This window comes from Poeciliopsis prolifica, unplaced genomic scaffold (assembly GCF_027474105.1).
Source record: "Poeciliopsis prolifica strain line A6 unplaced genomic scaffold, Auburn_PproV2 SCAFFOLD059, whole genome shotgun sequence".
NCBI classification, from domain to species: domain Eukaryota; kingdom Metazoa; phylum Chordata; class Actinopteri; order Cyprinodontiformes; family Poeciliidae; genus Poeciliopsis; species Poeciliopsis prolifica.
Window position 1 is genome coordinate 2,744,354 of NW_026562434.1, and position 19,781 is coordinate 2,764,134.

Below are 19,781 nucleotides of genomic sequence, written 5' to 3' on the forward strand. Positions count from 1 at the left end.
CGTTCCAGACACAGAGTCTAACAGAATATGTAGTGAATCTTCACAATGAGAGTTTTATAGCAATGCAGCAACTCAACGAAGCAGAGCTTTTCACCAAGAGGTAACACTTCAGGAAAAACAGTCTCTGCTTTCCATCAGTGAGGCCTTCTGAGAAAGGAATCAGAGCAAATTAACAATATAGAAACATTCTTAATCCTATAATGAGATTAAACAATAAATGCATAAAATAAAGATATTATAAGGTTACATGAGCATAACGAATATTTGATTAATAATATCACATTGTCTCCAACACATATGCATTACATCAATGACATTGATGTCTCTATGTTAACATGATACCATGGAGACAATAAAGTCCAACTGCATCGTTGGTTCTGCAAAATTAATGAAAGAACTTCTGAGTTTTAATTCGGTCCATTAGACCCACAGTCTCAACCCAGAGCTTCTCCAGGTCAATGTGGTTCACAGGAATCCCAATATTTGATCTGATTTTTCCTTGAGATCCAATAAATGATATAGATAGAATAATAGAAATAGATAGATAGATAGAATGATAGATAGAATGATAGAAATGAATAGCATTTCTAGGTTTACATGCAGGACCGTGAAGAGATATTTGGAGGAACAGGGGCTCAAGGTTAAAAAGAGGCACATTGAACCAGATCTTAAAATACCGAACAACAACATAGCTACAACCCATATTAAACAAAAATCTAATATTTAATTGGATAATACTGTATTATTGTCATCATGTGGGAACAATGCAAAGCGAAGATTGTCTATGTTTTCTCCAACAGGTAAAATGTTGATGTTTCTGCTGCTGACAGAGCTGGAGGGCTGAATTTATCTGAGACTGTAGTTATTAAAACAGACCATATGAGAAAATTTAGCTGTTTATGAAGCAAGTTATGAAATAAGAAAATGTTCTGCTATTTTACTAAATAAGCCTTATTACTGTTTAACCTCTATAACAACTTGGCTGCAGACTGTTTTAAAGATCAGAAAAGCTCATTTTGGGTTACTCAGGGGTCGGCAACCCAAAATGTTGAAAGAGCCATTTTGGACCAAAATAAACAAAAACCAGATCAGTCTGAAGCTGCAAAAATCTAAAAGCCTTATACAAGGCTTATAATGAAGGCAAATCAAGTTTTAAGTGTTTATGTTAGCTATTTTAGCCCACTGTCAAAATGACTAAGATAATTAGCATTGATGAGTAAATGTTTATTTTCCCTGCAGTGGGTCCTGGACTGTATGACGCACCACGTGACTCTGTTGTACAGTGGAGCTTTAAGTGATGAAAAAACAACAAAACGAAACGTGCCTGACATGCCCTTATCTGGTTAGCAAACAGAGATCAATAAAACACAACCTGCAGCTATAAAAATAAAACAGTAGACTAAACATAAAATTAAATTAATACAGTTTAAGTTTGATTTCTGTGCAAATGCCAAGCAAGTCAGTGCAAAACAGCAGAATCCTCGTCTCTTTTGACACGCAACCTGAGCAACAAAACACAATAATATCGCAGAGAGTCATTCTAAATATATACTGATAAAATCATTAATCAGTTGATAAAAACATGGCTTCTAATATTTGTGCCTAAGACAGGACTGTGTTCTTACGTGTTTAATGTGACTTCTGTTAGCAAACATCACTAGACAGCTTCTCAACATCAGACTTGTAAGATGGAGCTTTAATCTTGACGCGGCAACTAATGTCTCTTCCCTGGAAATGTCCACATTGCCGTATTTTCAGGACTATAAGGCACTACGTTTTCCATACGCTTTGAACCACATGGCTATTAGCTCAGCATAGCTTATATACGTTTTCAAAAAAATTTGTAGGTGTGGCATATATTAAGGTGCTCTCTATAGTCCGGACAGTACGGTACTATTTTTGTTATTTGACAACTTCTCACTGCAGAGAAAACATTCAGGTAATCCTTCCTCATTGGCAATGAATGCAAATGATTCGGTCCATAAATTGTAGAATCTCTCCTCGGCTATTTTCCTCTTTCCCCCTTTTGCTCTCTACGGCCCACCACACACCCACCGGTTCGTTTACAACAGCCACCTGCCTGCGTCCTGCCCAGCTGAAGGAAACATCACAGGCTATGACACAAATCTTTGTTCATGGAAATGTTGAAATTTAATATTTATTCCACACATTTTTATAGCATTGGAAAATGTTAAGAATGATCTGGAAATCATTCTTAATCATTTACTCTGTGTGGGGAAGATGAGAGCCAGAGCAAAGGTCACAGGTGAGGTCACCATCTCTAACTGTCCACAGCCCTTTTCAGGGCGTTCACTATATCAGGCCAGAACAGACGTGGTGATGAAGCTGCTGCTGCTCCTCTTTGCTGATTAAGTTTTAATCATCATGTTTCTTTCAGGATCCATCAGAGACTCAAACCAGAACCAGAACCAAAACCCAGCTGTGTCTCCTTTAAGAGCAACAAGTCAAAGGAAGACGCCATTAACTTTAAATCTCCTGGATCTCCACCATCAGAGAGGTGAGCTGTTTCTAACTGCTGTAACTTCTGTTTATATCTCTTATTTTTGCCATCCAATATTAATTTAACACACAAACACAAAAGGCAGAAATTAGTTTAATTTATAAATTGGTATTTGGATTGTTCTCTAAATCTAAATTTAATTTATTTTCCAGAGTAATGCTGAAAGAAAAAGCCTTTTATGAATTAATTTTTTGATTCCATTTTCATCTCTCTGGTTCAAACATCATCCAACATGGTGGATTATTAACAATTTCCACAATAAAGCTAAAAACTATCTCGTGGATATCTTTCAGAACCAGATCATCTCTAACTGACATCATTCATAAGCAATTGGGTCATTCTCTGAATTCAGTGCATTTTGAGTCTCAGGTTTATCTAAAGTATTTTCATATTTAGATAAACCCAAATTTTTTGACAGAAATCAAGTAATGAAATTATCCACATGTCTTGGTCATATAACATGCAAATATATTTTAAAAGTTACATTTTGAAAGATTTGATGGTTGTTGAAGCGTAAAGGTCAGCCAAGTGAACATGTCCCCACTGACCACTGTTACGTATTCACTGAATATAAAACAAAGTATATTTGCATGATGCTGAAAGAAAAAGTTTCTATGACTGAATTTTATGATTCATGTTGCATCTCTGAGATTAAAACATCATTGAACGTGGTGGATTATCTTCTAAATAATGTCTCCTGTGAATCAAACTCAGAATGAGATGTTCTCCAAATTCACATTCAGTTCTGATTGAAGCTCCATCAGACCCTCCTTCAATGGGAGGATCAATGATAAGGAACATGTTGGAGGATTGGACCGGTTCTGATAGGAATCATTTAGAACATCAGGTTGATGATCTGTCTGGTTCTGATTTCAGTTTACAGCTTTTTATTTTATAGTCACATAAAAAAAAATTATCTTGAAAGTAAAAAACAGAAAATTTCTAATAAATGTTTTTCTTTCAGGATCCATCAGAGATTCAAACCAGAACCAGAACCAGAACCCAGCTGTGTCTCCTTTAAGAGTGACAGGTCAATGGATCTTCCTCCCGTTGACTTTAAATCTCCTGGATCTCCATCATCAGAGAGGTGAGCTGTAACTCTGTAAACTGAACCAGTAAGAACTCAGATGTTTCCAGTTATATTTACAGAGGTTTGATCCATTATCTACAGAAATCAGCTGCTCTGTTCTCATGAAAACACCTTCATATCTTTGTCTCTGGATGTTGATGATGATGTTCTGTTGCTTCCTGGCTCCTTGTCAAACTAACAGTGGATCATATTTCCACTGGGAAATACCTGGTAAAGCCATTCTAGTCCATCAGGACTTGGTACCTGTGTGCATTGTGAGAGCAGTTCAGCAGGGAAGGAAAGCTTCATGATGTGGTTGGTGAGATCTGCTGGAACTCAACCAAACTGAGCTGATGTGGACCATCAGAGGTTCTGCTGGTTCTTAATGGGATCAGCAGGAACATTAAATCTTTACAACTACTTAGATCACCTGGTTCACTGCTCACATCCAGATATCACTGCATGGACCTTTACCTTCTGATTGTCTCTGTGTGGACAGATACAATGTGAGCTCACTGGCTTCCAAGGATCTACAGGATCCATTTTAAAATCCTCACTATAACATCCAGGAGAGGATCCACATGAACACACCCACATATTTCAGACCTCCTCCATGTCCACATCACCTCAGATCTAGTCATCAGAACCTGATGGATGTCCCACACTGTCCTGAAGACCTGTGTGGACAGAGTCTTCACTTCCACTGTCCCCAAGCTCTGGGAAACTGTCTCCACCAGCATCTGATCTGCTGACAGTTTGGACTGTTTGAAGTCCAAGTTCAAAATCAACTTTTTAAAATGTCCACTGGATTATTCTGGTGTTACTGGTATTCATCAGTGTAGATCATCTTCCTCTTTCTAACTTTGAACTGTGTTCATGTGATACTCTGTTTTTCTGTATTAAAGACTTTTAATCTGAAACTCCAGATGATTTCCTCTGTGAATACTGCTGGATGAATATTTCCTAACTTCCTAATTGTTCCTGGTTCCTCCACAGAGTGGACCAGCAAAGCTCAGAGGTTCCCAGGGGTCCATCTGTCCAGCAGCATCAAACACAGCTGGACTCCATATTTATGGTCTGTATATGAACAACAACTACTTTTTCATGAGTTCTGTTCAAAGTCACCTTCATGCTGAACTTTGTAGATCAGAGGACTGTCAGTCTGTCCAACATCCATCTGGTGTTTGGCTCCATGATTTCACTCTGATGTTTCCTTCATCTATTATTCTGTTCCAGCTGCTGGAGGACAACATTGTTACTTTTGTGAAGAAAGAACTGAAGAAGATCCAGAAAGTTCTGAGTCCAGATTACCCAGAACATTCAGAGAGTCAGAGAGATGATGAGGTGTTGGAAGGTGATGATGAAGAGCAGAGGAGGAGCATCAGAGAGGCACTGATGAAGATCACACTGAACTTCCTGAGGAGGATGAAGCAGGAAAAGCTGGCTGGCCATCTGCAGATCAGTAAGAGGATTTCTAAAGAGATTTGAAATGATAGATAAATTATACATTTGCTGAAGTGATGTAATCAAATTCAAAAGATGATTTTCTTTCATATCTGATTTTCATTATTGTGTTAATTTAGGACTTTTTGCTCCAGTTTGTCAACATCAACTTAAATCTGGTCTGAAGAAGAAGTTCCAGTCTGTGTTTGAGGGAATTGCTAAAGCAGGAAGTCCAACCCTTCTGAACCAGATCTACACAGAGCTCTACATTACAGAGGGAGGGACTGGAGAGGTCAATGATGAACATGAGGTCAGACAGATTGAAACATCATCCAGGAAACCACACAGACCAGAAACAACAATCAGACAAGAAGACATCTTTAAAGTCCCACCTGGAAGAGATCAACCAATCAGAACAGTGATGACAAAAGGAGTGGCTGGCATTGGTAAAACAGTCCTAACACAGAAGTTCACTCTGGACTGGGCTGAAGACAAAGCCCACCAGAACATCCAGTTCATATTTCCATTCACGTTCAGAGAGCTGAATGTGCTGAAGGATAAAAAGTTCAGCTTGGTGGAACTTGTTCATCATTTCTTTAGTGAAACCAAAGAAATCTGCAACTTTGAACACTTCCAGGTTCTGTTCATCTTTGATGGCTTGGATGAGAGTCGACTTCCACTGGACTTCCACAACAAGGAGATCCTGACTGATGCTACAGAGTCCACCTCAGTGGATGTTCTGCTGACAAACCTCATCAGGGGGAAACTGCTTCCCTCTGCTCTCCTCTGGATAACCACACGACCTGCAGCAGCCAATCAGATCCCTCTTCAGTGTGTTGGCATGGTGACAGAGGTCAGAGGGTTCAATGACACTCAGAAGGAGGAGTACTTCAGGAAGAGATTCAGAGATAAGGAGCAGGCCAGCAGGATCATCTCCCACATGAAGACATCACGAAGCCTCCACATCATGTGCCACATCCCAGTCTTCTGCTGGATCACTGCTACAGTTCTGGAGGATGTGTTGGAGACCAGAGAGGGAGGAGAGCTGCCCAGAACCCTGACTGACATGTACATCCACTTCCTGGTGGTTCAGTCCAAAGTGAAGAAGGTCAAGTATGATGGAGGAGCTGAAACAGATCCACACTGGAGTCCAGAGAGCAGGAAGATGATTGAGTCTCTGGGAAAACTGGCTTTTGATCAGCTGCAGAAAGGAAACCTGATCTTCTATGAATCAGACCTGACAGAGTGTGGCATGGATATCAGAGCAGCCTCAGTGTACTCAGGAGTGTTCACACAGATCTTTAAAGAGGAGAGAGGTCTGTACCAGGACAAGGTGTTCTGCTTCGTCCATCTGAGTGTTCAGGAGTTTCTGGCTGCTCTTCATGTTCATCTGACCTTCATCAACTCTGGTGTCAACCTGATGGAAGAAACATCAACATCTGAGAAATTTTCATTAGTTAATAAATCTGACCTGAAGTCTCTCCATCAGAGAGCTGTTGACCAGGCCTTACAGAGTCCAAATGGACACCTGGACTTGTTCCTCCGCTTCCTCCTGGGACTTTCACTGCAGACCAATCAGAGACTCCTAAAAGGTCTGCTGACTAAGACAGGAAGTAGCTCACAGACCAATCAGGAAACAGTTCAGTACATCAAGGAGAAGATCAGTGAGAATGTGTCTGCAGAGAAAAGCATCAATCTGTTTCACTGTCTGAATGAACTGAATGATCGTTTTCTAGTGGAGGAGATCCAACAGTCTCTGAGTTCAGGAAGTCTCTCCACAGATAAACTGTCTCCTGCTCAGTGGTCAGCTCTGGGTTTCATCTTAGTGTCATCAGTAAAAGATCTGGATGTGTTTGACATGAAGAAATACTCTGCTTCAGAGAAGGTTCTTCTGAGGCTGCTGCCAGTGGTTAAAGCCTCCAACAAAGCTCTGTAAGGACACAGATTGTTACTGCAGTTATTTTATAGATAGAAATCTGCTAATTATGAGGTAAATATTCATATTTCAATTTAAATATTGGTGCATTGTCTATTCAAAGTATCCCATTGGGGGATTGTGAAGAAAGAAACTGACTTCCTACAGCAGCTTGACATAATGCTACATGTTAAGGCAGCAAAACTCCTCCACTGTTGAAATTGGATTAATATAGTAAATTATGGAATTTTACTTTATTTTTTTATCCGAAGAGTTTTTGCGGCACTAGTCACTCGTATTTTCGACAGTAGGCAGACAAGAAAGAGGGCTGAAGACATGCGGCAACGGTCGCTGGGACTGGGAGTTGAACATGCGACATCCACGTGGAGGACTGAGGCCTACAAACATGGGGCGTGCTAACCCCCTGCGCCACTACAGCATGCCGATTATGGAATTTCATGATGCTCTTTCCAACCTCTTTGTAACCTGTAGTTCCGTCCTTTAAGGCTGGAGGTAGAAAAACTATAGAATGAACCAGTTCACAACAAATGCAAAGATTGTGTAAAATAAGATAGATCCTTCTCTGTCCAATGAAAACATTGTTTATTTGAAAGAACATAATTTTTATGAATTGTATTAATAACATATTTTCCTCCCTGTCTCCTCAGACTGAGTGGCTGTAACCTCTCAGAGAGAAGCTGTGAAACTCTGTCCTCAGTTCTCAGCTCCCAGTCCTCCAGTCTCAGAGAACTGGACCTGAGTAACAACAACGTGCAGGATTCAGGAGTGAAGCTTCTCTCTGCTGGACTGAAGAGTCCAAACTGCAACCTGGAAACTCTCAGGTAACTCTGGGCTCTTGACAAATTGCTGCATCTTAGGTGCAAAAAGAAGCATAATTACAGATTCCATCCATCCATCCATCCATCCATCCATCCATCCATCCATCCATCCATCCATCCATCCATCCATCCATCCGTCCGTCCGTCCGTCCGTCCGTCCGTCCGTCCATCCATCCATCCATCCATCCATCCATCCATCCATCCATCCATCCATCAGATCAGACCTTGGTCTCTACCTCCATGTTCTCATTTTCTCATCATGTGATGAATTGTGTGTCTGCAGCTTATCAGGCTGTTTGGTCTCAGAGGAAGGCTGTGCTTCTCTGGCCTCAGCTCTGACCTCCAACCCCTCCCATCTGAAAGAGTTGGACCTGAGCTACAATCATCCAGGAGACTCAGGAGTGAAGCTGCTGTCGGCTGGACTGAAGGATCCACACTGGAGACTGGAAGCTCTCAGGTATGGAGGAACCTGCTGCAGGAGCAGAGAAGGTCTGATAGAGGAGGAAGAGGAAGAAATGTCTTTAGTCAGTCTGCTGGGAAACATTTAGTTTGAAGCTGAATGTTTAATTTGATAATTAAATATTTAGTTTACAATCATAGCATTTATAAATGATAAGACCAAGACCAGCAATTTTGAAATATGATCGACATTGCTGCTAATCAAATTGATCTGAAAGACTTTGGAAAGGCAATTTTTTAAAGTAATATAATGATAATGAAGAAATAATAATGCAAGAACACATTCTCAAAGGACATTATACTTTGAATTCTAATGAACATTTAACACTCGTACTGGTAGACATTTTCAATATCCAAAATAAATAAAACTAATTTTTCAGACCAGTTAGTCTCCTGTGGACATGAAGGGACATGTCCCCACCAATATTTGCTGCAACTGATTTTCTTTATGTGCATCTGTTTAACTTGACAGCAGCTGCATGTTGTATTCTATTTATTAAGTGGTTTTTAAAATTTCTTTGTGAAATTAAATATTAAGTCTGTTCACTGGTCTAGTGGACTGGACATCACGTGACTCACTGTGCGCAACAGGCGCTGTTGATTTGCATTGAATCAGGAAAATGACGCAATCAAAATCTGAGAAGGAAACGCAAAGTTTTGATATTAATTGTTAACAGTAGATAACAAGGTCCAAGAGGATGACATTTTACAGGTCAGTAAAACGCTTTAATTAAAACAAATATATGAAGAAAGTAAGTTTGTTATGACAGCTTAACTTTTATCACATTAACATGAACTCTTGCTGCGCAGTTCAGAATATTTTGGTTCAATCATCACAAAAACAATTTGATGCACAGATTTTCTGACAGATAATGATAAGTTCAGGTGTTTAAGTAGCTAATAAATCACCAATAGAGTTCAGCATCACTTCCTCATGATGCAAAATGGAAATTCAGAAACATAAATCTGCAACAGACAGAATGTTCTATTTGGTGTTTGTTTTTCCGTTTTTGTGTGGGAAATGTTTTTGTGGTTCTTTTAGTTCCTGATGCACTTTGAACATGATCTTTGCTCTTTGCTCCCAGAGCTGCTGTTTATTAATTACCATGGTAAAGAGTCTGCATGTGACGTGAAACTGAAAGACTGAGAAAAAAAATAATACAACCAATTTTTCTACATTTTTCCCTGGTCAAATTTGTATAATTTGTTTGTAGAATGGGATGATATTCAGAGCAATCATCAAATAGAATAAAATATTTCATAAAGCATAAAGAGCCACAGTCCTGGCTCCTACATAGTAAAATTCACTTATGGGCCATTATAAAGATAAATTCACTTTGTTCTCTCTTGTTTCTAGAACTGACAGAAACCAAATTATAGATTTATATGCAGCGAGAATAAATATTTTACATATCCAAACATGTAAAATATGTTTGGCTTTAAGCCTCATTTCATAGAATCCAGTAACATCGATGGTCTCTCTACTCACCAACTGCTCCAACCAAACCCAACATGGTTTTGCTTCTTTAATATTTTCCATATTAAAGACGCATCATATCTCATCTGCTATGTGTGAATCAGCAGGACAAAAGGTTTTTCCAACCAGCTGTGGAGTCAGAATCACATCATTTAAAAATACAAAGTTTGAACTGACAAGGATTTATTTGGTTACACAGAAGTTACTTATTCTGCTTTTAATATGTTTAATAACATTTTGATTGTTACAGAATCTCATGTTGATGTTTTCAGCACTTGATAAAATCAGACAATAAAAGGAAACTATGTGATAAATCTTCACAAAAAATATGACTGAATTATGAAACTGTTTTCAATAGGTAAAAATGAAGCAAATATACAGACTCATTCCATAAATTAGAGTATGACTGAAAAGTCACTTTATTAGTAATTCCATCAGCAAGTGAAAAACATTATATAGATTAATTATATTACGTATGTTTTAACATATTTATATTTTGTAGTATAATCCTAAAATAATCCTGTAAGATTATTTTCAAAATCTTCTATTAATCTGATAAGCCTGATCAGGACGTTTATCCTAATTTATTGAATAAGAGTGTCTCATATTCACATGTAAGTTTTTTTCTTTATTCTTAGCATTAAAGAAAAAGTCGTCCAGTGACATTAGTTGCATCTGCAGCCCAACCCCCCCTGACCTTCTGACCCCTTCTCCTCTTCATCCCACCAACTTGCAACACAAAGTTACATCCTTGCCTGTAACACTCAAAAATGCACAATATGTCTATCAATAATTTGGGATATTATAAGGAAGTTCTGAGAGTTATGTTTTCCACTGAACTAAGGTATTTGCCACAAGCACAGTGAAATGTTTAGAGCAGGGCTGATCAAGTCCAGTCCTGGAAACACCTGAATCAGATGAATGACTCGTGACCAGACCTGTTCAGAGCTGATCCTGGTCTGTTGGAGCAAAAATGCTTCTAAAAGCTGCAGGATGGTATCTCTCCAGGACTGGATTTGAGCACATCTGGTTCAGTGGATAAAAACATTGGACTCAGAGTAAAACTCAGATGACCCAGCTTTCTACTAGCATGTAAACGCACCATCTACACACAAATCTGGGATCTGCTGAAGCTGAAGTGAGTCTCAGAAATACTTCTGCACTCAGAACCGGATCTGTGTGTAAATGCAGTTTTGGTGACTTGTGCAAACAAGATTTATTTTATTAAGGTTTACAAATCCAGTTTTACACACACAGATATTTTTCATTCCCTTTATTGAGCAATTTGATTCTTATTCGAAACATTGTTTTTGTGAGTTGCTGCTTAGTTTTCCAGCTCTGTATCCAACAGTTAAAACATGTAAAGATGAAACTGGAGATTTGCTCTGCTTTGATTCAAGCTGCTGTTTTCCCTCAAACCAGCTCTGATGCTGATCCTCAAACTGAGCCTGATGCTGATCTTCAGCCCAGCCTTGATTCTCAGGCTTCATTGGACTCTTTCTGTTAAAACTGACATGGATTCATTTAGTTCATAGAGGAATTTAATATTTCTCTTGCCAGCCTCCTTGTTGCCTTTAGTTCAGTCCTTCATGACTGGAGACCCAAATATAGACTGAACCAGTTCACAACAAAAGGAAACATGATTATATATAAAACAGTCCATTAAATCAGTAAAGAGGAACATTGTTGACTGGAAAATAGACATTTTGAAGAATCATTTAATAACATATTTTCCTCCCTGTCTCCTCAGACTGAGTGGCTGTAACCTCTCAGAGAGAAGCTGTGAAGCTCTGTCCTCAGTTCTCAGCTCCCAGTCCTCCAGTCTCAAAGAACTGGACCTGAGTAACAACAACCTGCAGGATTCAGGAGTGAAACTTCTCTCTGCTGGACTGAAGAGTCCAAACTGCAACCTGGAAACTCTCAGGTAACTCTGGGCTCTTGACAGATTGCTGCATCTTAGGTGCCAAAAAAAAAACATAATTACACATCCATCCATCCATCCATCCATCCATCCATCCATCCATCCATCAGTTCAGACCTTGGGTTCTACCTCAATGTTCTCATTTTCTCATCATGTGATGAATTGTGTGTCTGCAGCTTATCAGGCTGTTTGGTCTCAGAGGAAGGCTGTGCTTCTCTGGCCTCAGCTCTGACCTCCAACCCCTCCCATCTGAAAGTGTTGAACCTGAGCTACAATCATCCACGAGACTCAGGAGTGAAGCTGCTGTCGGCTGGACTGAAGGATCCACACTGGAGACTGGAAGCTCTCAGGTATGGAGGAACCTGCTGCAGGAGCAGAGAAGGTCTGATAGAGGAGGAAGAGGGAGAAATGTCTTTAGTCAGTCTGCTGGGAAACTGTTAAGGTTAAAACCTGTTGAACATACTTCATAAAGACAGAAAAGACAAACAGAGTCAGTATTCTTGCTACTTGCGAGGAGAACGGACAGAGATGTGCTTCAGTCACAATCTCCTACCGCTCTGAAGCACATTTGTCCACTCCTCTCATTTTATTGTTTCAGGATCCCTAATCACAAGGACGCTGTAGCTCCAAAGGGAGGGGAAAACGATTCATCATATAGCTACAGCACCAGTTGTCATTTACTAACTAATACACAAATTATCGTGGACTAGATAATCTCGTTCCTGACACAAAGTCTAGCAGAATATACCGTGATTCTTCAGTGACAGTTTTATAGCATTCCAGCAACTCAACAAAGCAGAGCTCTTCACCAAAAGATAACCCTTCAGGAAAACACTATTTCTGCTCTCTGTCAGTGAGGCCTTCTGAGAAAGGAATCAGAGTAAATCAACAATACAAGAAACATTCTTAATTGTATAATTCTATAATGAGATTAACTTAAAGGAAAGCATAAAATAAAGATACATAATAAAGATCAATGAGAATAACAAATAATGGATTAATAATATCACAATTTCTCCAACATTTCCCCCCTGTTTATCACATATTTGTTCTAATTCTCATATCCCTCCTAAACAGCCACTTCAAACAATTTTCAACTAGGAGTTCATTTTTTAAAAAAGCAAACATGTTTACACTCAAGGTTTATACTCAGTCCAAAACTTAGAATCAGGATACATATCAAAAGAGTCCTCATCAGAGCTTTCTCTGTCAGACTCAGGATCGTTCACCAGTAAAGGATACATCGGTGTCATCTGGTTCCCAATGGGCGAAATTGCTGTAGTGATGAGACGATTAAACAAAGAACGCAGGCAAGGAATACAACAGCATCCACACAAGGTTAGAATGGCAGCAAAGACTGCCATCGACACTAAAGCAGAGGACACAATGGTTCGGTACTTTCCAAAAACATTCATCTAGTCTTCCCACCTGGAAGTATTCACTCCAGAGAACTCCCTCATCTTACCATTAAGGGTACGGAGCCCCTCAGTGGCCTTCGTCAGGCTGCCACCAGCTGCTATATTGTTGGGTAAAAAGTGCAGCATCTTTCACCAAAGACTGCACACACTCCCCCTCGTTCAGCCAGCACCATGTCAAGTGCAATGCGGTTCTGGAAAGCCATCAGTGATGTAGAGGCCAGCTGCTCATGCACCGCCTCGACGCCTGCTTGTGTCCAGTTGCCCAGTTTTTGTACATTGTAATGGATGTATTTGATTCTGTCAACGTTTTTGTTTAATGTGCACCACCAACAAATTGAAGATTCAAAACCTGCTGTAATTAGATTGGCCAATTTATATTTGTCAGGTACACCACGGGGAACACCAATGGCATCGATGTATAAAGGATCATTGTTCCTCCAGGTCAGGTCTCGTTTCTGCAACTACGCCACTGCTGAGTCACAACATCAGTTAAACATGAATTAAATGATCAGCAGTCATTGCATAAACAGAAACAGGCAATAATAGATAAATTAATGCACACATCCCTGTTATCTTCCTAGGTAATCTATTAAAAATTTTGTCACCACTGCACCACCACCACACATCTGCACATTTATGGTGGATGAAATTTATTCAATTTACGTTTCTATTATTTTCTAGTACATACCAACATATGGAAAATTCAGAAACCTAGTAACCACCTGCTTCACAAAAACTATAAACTCAGTTCAGTCTAAATTACCTTTACAGAATTAACCAAATCTTACTTGTTGTTTATTTCAAATAATAAATTCCCAAAAAGTGAAAAAGGTATTCCTGAATGCTTTTACTGTTAATCAATAACAGATATTTTGTCTACAGCTTGTCTGTTGTCTTCAACACATTTCTTCAATCCATTAATTTTAATCCATAAATTAGTGTTCTGAAAATGGCTATAGTAGTAATATTCAAATTAGTATGAACTATAATTCCTTTAATTTTTTTTCCTCCAATTATTTAACCAAAATGTGTTTTATTATCAATATAAATTTATTCAATTACACCATATCTAGGAATTATTACTTTCAAAATACTTTAGACATTGTTAGAACACCTTTCAATGGAGCACAAATTCAAATTCATCAATATCCATCTTCACCAAAAACATGTCTTTTCTTTAATTTTTTAAAAATGTAATCCTAACAAAATCCATTAACATAATTTAAAAAGACATACAAGTTCTGAAAATCTTCCTCTTCTACTTGAACTTAAATTTCTCAATGAGTTATGCTTGTTATTGTGTCATTTCAGCACAAATCAAACATGTTCTTAAATGTTTTAATTTTTATTTTTTATTAATGTTTTTATGTTTCATAAGTTTCAATATGTTTCATAAGTTTCAATATTATTGAAGTATTTTCTATATGGAAATACATCAATCAAAGTCCACTACTGCAAACAAAAATTCTGATGGAACAGATTCATTATTGTACCTTAAAACAAATCCTTAGTATTCAATGCTAAGTTTTCTTTCTCTATTTTATTGTTCCAGGTATCTTGTATGCATGATAGTTTTACATCCAACACCTTTAGTTTCGCTACTATTGTTACTGTTTTTAAATTTGATCAATTAACCTAGTGTCTTCAAAGAATTGCTACCTATTATAACCTATTATAACCTTTTGTCAAATTTCACAAGGTAGAACATTTCCCTTTTATCCCCCAAAAGATGTTTCTAGTCGGTTCTTCTCCAAAATACTGTTCTCACTTTTAATGAAAATTAGCCTTTCCAAAATTAAATAAAAATCCCAAATTGCACTATTTCCAAAAATGTGTCAATTTAACGTCCATTAATCAATTAATCCCGGATTTAAAATTTCTAAGCCTCAGTCAGAAACCAGGTTACTTTATCCACACGTTTTTTCTTTTTATATCAAAGTAATTAGTTACATTTGATAGGGTAGGGTAGGTTAATATCAAATGATTAATTTGATCAGTTTCTCAACTTCTGTGTACAATTTGTTTGCTATTTTAATTTTATTTTCTGTTTCTATTCTAATTATACAAAGTCATACTATGTAATCACAAACAAACAATAACACAACAAACAAACATAAAACATTTAGTCTCGTCGTGGTCAGTCACAGTCAGTCTATTATCTACATTTTTCTTTTGCTCAAATTTGTTCAAAAATTTGTTGAAGCTTCAAGTATTTTCCAAATGTTTTAGCATTTTTTATATTTTCCTGTTTTTTAATTTAGTCTTCAATATTGTAATTACCATGTGCACATTCTAAAAAGATCACTAACTTTATTAGTGACATGTTTGTTCGCTAGACTCTAGAGCAGAAACAACTACAAACGCCACACCAGCAAAAGGTAAGTTCGAATTTATTTGTGACCAGCAGCGGGGGGGGGGGCAGACAGGTGGACGGAGCAGCAGCAGGCAGCGGGTAAGGACCCGTTGGGGGTTTGCTTGTAGGAGGCGGTGGGGGGCGGCGGGGGAGGTCCCGGAGGGAGAGCCGGAGCATCCACAGGGGGAAGATGGGTGGACAGGCAGGCGAGCGTGTAGAGCGGGGTGATTCCGCAACGAAGGCGGAAGGACAAGAAACGGAGCCAGGCAGGAGACGGGGAACGGCTGTGAGCAGGAGCCGCGTGGAGCTAGACGAGAAGCCAAATCAGACCCTCTTGCAGACCAGGGACGAGGATTACTTCAGACCGAGGACTCTTAGACCAGGAACGAGGACTCACTGGAAGCGTAGAACCATCTGGCAGCGCTATCAGGATCCGGCTTCTATTTAACTGCTCCTCCTGATGGATAGACGAGCTCCAGCTGGCCGCTCCTGTCCGACACGCCCTGCAGGAAAGAGGGTAGACGACAACACACTCACAGCACCGCTTCGTAGACATGACAGTACCCTCCCCCTTAATGGACGCCTCTTGGCGGACAACTAGAGGTAGAAGCGGATGACCTCTCAAACGAAGAGATGAGATCAGGGTCCAAAATAAAGGAACGGGGAATCCAGGACCGATGTTCTGGGCCATACCCCTCCCAGTCCACCAGATATTGACGGCCACGTCCACGAGGGCGGACCGCCAGAATGCGCTGGACAGAAAAGGCAGGATGACCATCCACTAGCCGGGAGGGTGGAGGGGGGTCCGGAGGAGGGCACAAGGGACTGGAAAAAACAGGCTTGATCTGAGAAACATGAAAAACCGGGTGAACCCGGAGGTGAGAAGGGAGTTTGAGGCGCACTGTAGAGGGGCTAATGACCGAAATGATGGTAAAAGGGCCAAGGAACCTAGGAGACAGTTTCTTAGAGGTGGACTTAAGGGGAAAATCCTTTGAAGAGAGCCAAACCTCTTGACCAGGGGTGTACTGGGGAGCTGGCATACGTCGTCTGTCTGCTATCCTTTTATTCTGAAAGGAGGTACGTTGCAGGGCAGCTTTAGTTTGCCCCCACACTCTCTGACACCTTCTGAGGTGAGTTTTAACAGAAGGGGTGGCTGATTCTGGAAAAGCGGATGGTAGGAGAGGTGGCTGGTAGCCAATAGAGGCTTCAAATGGGGAAAAGCCTGTAGCGGCCGAGACATGTGTGTTGTGTGCATACTCCACCCAAGGTAGGTGGGTGCTCCAAGAACCAGGATTAGATGCACAAACACAACGCAGGGTATTCTCCAACTCCTGATTAAGTCTCTCACATTGCCCGTTGGTCTGAGGGTGGAAGCCAGAAGATAGACAGGGCTTGGCCCCTAGCGCGGAGCAAAAATCCTTCCACACATGTGAGACAAACTGAGGCCCTCTATCAGAGACAATCTCAGATGGGATGCCGTGCAGGCGGAAGACATGCTGCAAAAGGAGTCTGGCTGTCTTGGGGGCCGACGGGAGCTTGGCCAATGCCACTAGGTGGCATGCCTTGGAGAACCTGTCAATGATGGTGAGAATCACTGATTTATTATGGGAGGGGGGAAGACCAGTGATGAAGTCCAGGGCAATGTGAGACCAGGGACGTGAAGGGACTTCGAGAGGCTGAAGCAGGCCGGCAGGGGGACGGTAGGACGATTTACCCCTAGCACATGTGCTGCAGGCCCTGACATATTCTTGCACATCCTGGTTAAGGGATGGCCACCAGAAATAGCGTCGGAGGAGTCCAATAGTGCGGCTAACCCCAGAGTGACAGGAGAACCTTGATGCGTGACCCCAATGGATCACTTGACCTCGCACAGAGGTGGGGACAAAGGTTCGATTGGGGGGACCTCCTCCAGGGTCCGGTTCTCCTGCTTGGGCAGCTTTGAGGGAACTCTCCAGCTCCCATGTGATGGAACCGACCATACAGGTGGGCGGGAGGATACTCCTGGAGGAGTCGTCCAAGCTGTCAGGGGAATGCTGTCTGGAGAGGGCGTCTGGTTTGGAATTTTTGGACCCGGGGCGGTATGTGATAGTCAGGTTGAAACGGGAAAAGAACAGCGTCCAGCGGGCCTGTCTAGGGTTCAGGCGCTTAGCAGACTGCAGGTAGGCTAAGTTTTTATGGTCTGTCCAGACCAGGATGGGCTGCTCTGTGCCTTCAAGCCAGTGTCGCCATTCCTCCAAAGCCAACTTGATGGCTAGGAGCTCCTTGTCGCCAATGTTATAATTGCGTTCGGGAGGAGTGAAACGTTTAGAGAAAAAGGCGCACGGGTGAAGCTTATTATCGAGGTGAGAACGTTGGGACAGAACAGCCCCTACCCCGGTGTCGGATGCATCCACCTCTAATACAAACTGAGTAGATGGGTCTGGGTGAATCAGAATGGGTGCATTAACAAACCTCTTCTTGAGCTCTGAGAAGGCCCGGTCAGCTTCTTGGGTCCAGGAAAAAGGTCTCTTGATAGAGGTAAGAGCCGTGAGGGGGGCAGCCACCAAACTGAAGCCTCTGATGAACCGCCTGTAGAAGTTCGAGAAACCTAGGAAGCGCTGCAGCTGCTTCCTGGAAGTTGGGACTGGCCACTCCTGGACAGCCTGAGTCTTCTCAGGGCTGGGCCTCACCTGTCCTCCCTCAAACACAAAACCCAGAAAGGTCAAGGATGGTTTATGAAACTCACATTTCTCTGCTTTCACAAACAGGTTGTTCTCCAGTAAACGTTGAAGAACCTTCCTTACGTGGGTCCGGTGTTCGGTGAGACTGTTGGAGAAGATTAGAATGTCATCCAAATAGACAAACACAAAAACATTCAAGTAATCCCGAAGGACATCATTTACTAGGGCCTGGAAAACTGCTGGAGCGTTGCAAAGTCCAAAAGGCATAACCAAGTATTCATAATGTCCGATGTGGGTCTTGAAAGCAGTCTTCCATTCGTCTCCCTCTCTTATTCGCACTAAGTGGTAAGCATTGCGCAGATCTAATTTGGAGAAAATGGTGGCCCTTTGGACTGACTCAAAGGATGAAGAGATGAGAGGGAGAGAGTATTTGTTCTTGACGGTAATTTGATTAAGCCCCCGATAATCAATGCAGGGACGGAGTGACTTGTCTTTCTTTTGGACAAAGAAAAACCCCGCCCCCATAGGGGAAGAGGATGGACGGATTATGCCCGCGGAAACAGACTCAGAAATGTATCTCTCCATGGCTTCATGTTCGGGTCTTGACAGATTGTAAAATCTGCCTGAAGGCAGGGGGGCTCCAGGGAGTAATTCAATGGCACAATCATAAGGGCGGTGTGCAGGGAGAGATAGAGCTAATGTTTTATTGAAAACTCTCTTAAGATCATGATACTCGGTGGGAACTGATGATAAGTCTGGGGGTTCAGGTTCTGCAGTAGGACTGGGGGGCCCCCTGGGGACGGCAGATTGTAAACAGCAACTATGACAGTGTTCGCTCCACGACTCAATGAGACCAGTGGACCAGTTAATGTGCGGGTTGTGAGTCTGTAACCAAGGGTAACCAAGAACCAGGGGGGCGGACTTGGTCGGAAATACAAAAAATGAAATCTGTTCATGGTGATTTCCTGAAACCACTAACGAGAGTGGGTCAGTGCGGCAGGTTATGGTAGTTAATGGGCCTCCGTCCAACGCCGACACTGGAATGGGGGCAGAGAGAGTGTGGATCGGGATGTCATACTCCTTAACAACCTCTGGACTGATTAGGTTTTGCTCGGCCCCTGAATCAATAAATGCTAGTATGGGGTGCGTCTCTCGACGGATACAAAGAAGGGAAGGGATACTCACATGAGGTTTGGTGGTGAGTTTGCCCGCCAGTACCCCCACGCTTACTGACGGGCCCCGGCTTTTGGGCGAACAGGGCAGTTGGCGATGAAGTGGGCGGGAACCCCGCAGTACAAGCAGCATCCGGCGTCTCTCCTCCGTTGACGCTCCTCGGGAGTGAGCCGGGCCCGACCAATCTCCATAGGTTCAGGCGGTGGTAATGGGGACGGAGGAGGATTCGGGGTCGGAGATGTGACTCTGGGAACCTCGGCCCTAGACGGGACTGCGGAGGTTCCGGATCGTTGTCTGGACCTCTCCCGTATTCGGTTATCAATACGAACTGCTAGATTAATTAGCTCCTCGAGAGTCTTAGATTCGTCCCGGTAAGAGAGTTCATCTTTCATCCTCTCGGAGAGAGCGTTGCGGAAAGCTCCTTTAAGAGCCGCACTATTCCACCCCGTCTCAGCAGCCAGAATGCGGAACTCCACTACGAGTTCAAAAACAGGCCGGTTACCCTGTCGTAACTCCCAAAGTCTCTTACTAGC

At 41.6% G+C, this 19,781-nt stretch overlaps 1 protein-coding gene across 1 annotated transcript in view; it reads left to right on the forward strand.

Moving 5' to 3' along the window:
* Window positions 1-4,629: 4,629 nt before the first annotated feature.
* Window positions 4,630-19,781, forward strand: part of LOC129379652 (NACHT, LRR and PYD domains-containing protein 12-like) — a gene marked incomplete at its 5' end in the record, with an annotated part of 94,447 nt that continues 79,295 nt past the window's right edge. Inside the window, 5 exons of the mRNA XM_055060448.1 lie at window positions 4,630-4,665; window positions 4,827-5,052; window positions 5,174-6,965; window positions 8,071-8,244; window positions 11,821-11,994. Coding sequence (XP_054916423.1) covers window positions 4,630-4,665; window positions 4,827-5,052; window positions 5,174-6,965; window positions 8,071-8,244; window positions 11,821-11,994 — 2,402 coding nt within the window. The remainder of the gene's footprint in view (window positions 4,666-4,826; window positions 5,053-5,173; window positions 6,966-8,070; window positions 8,245-11,820; window positions 11,995-19,781) is intronic.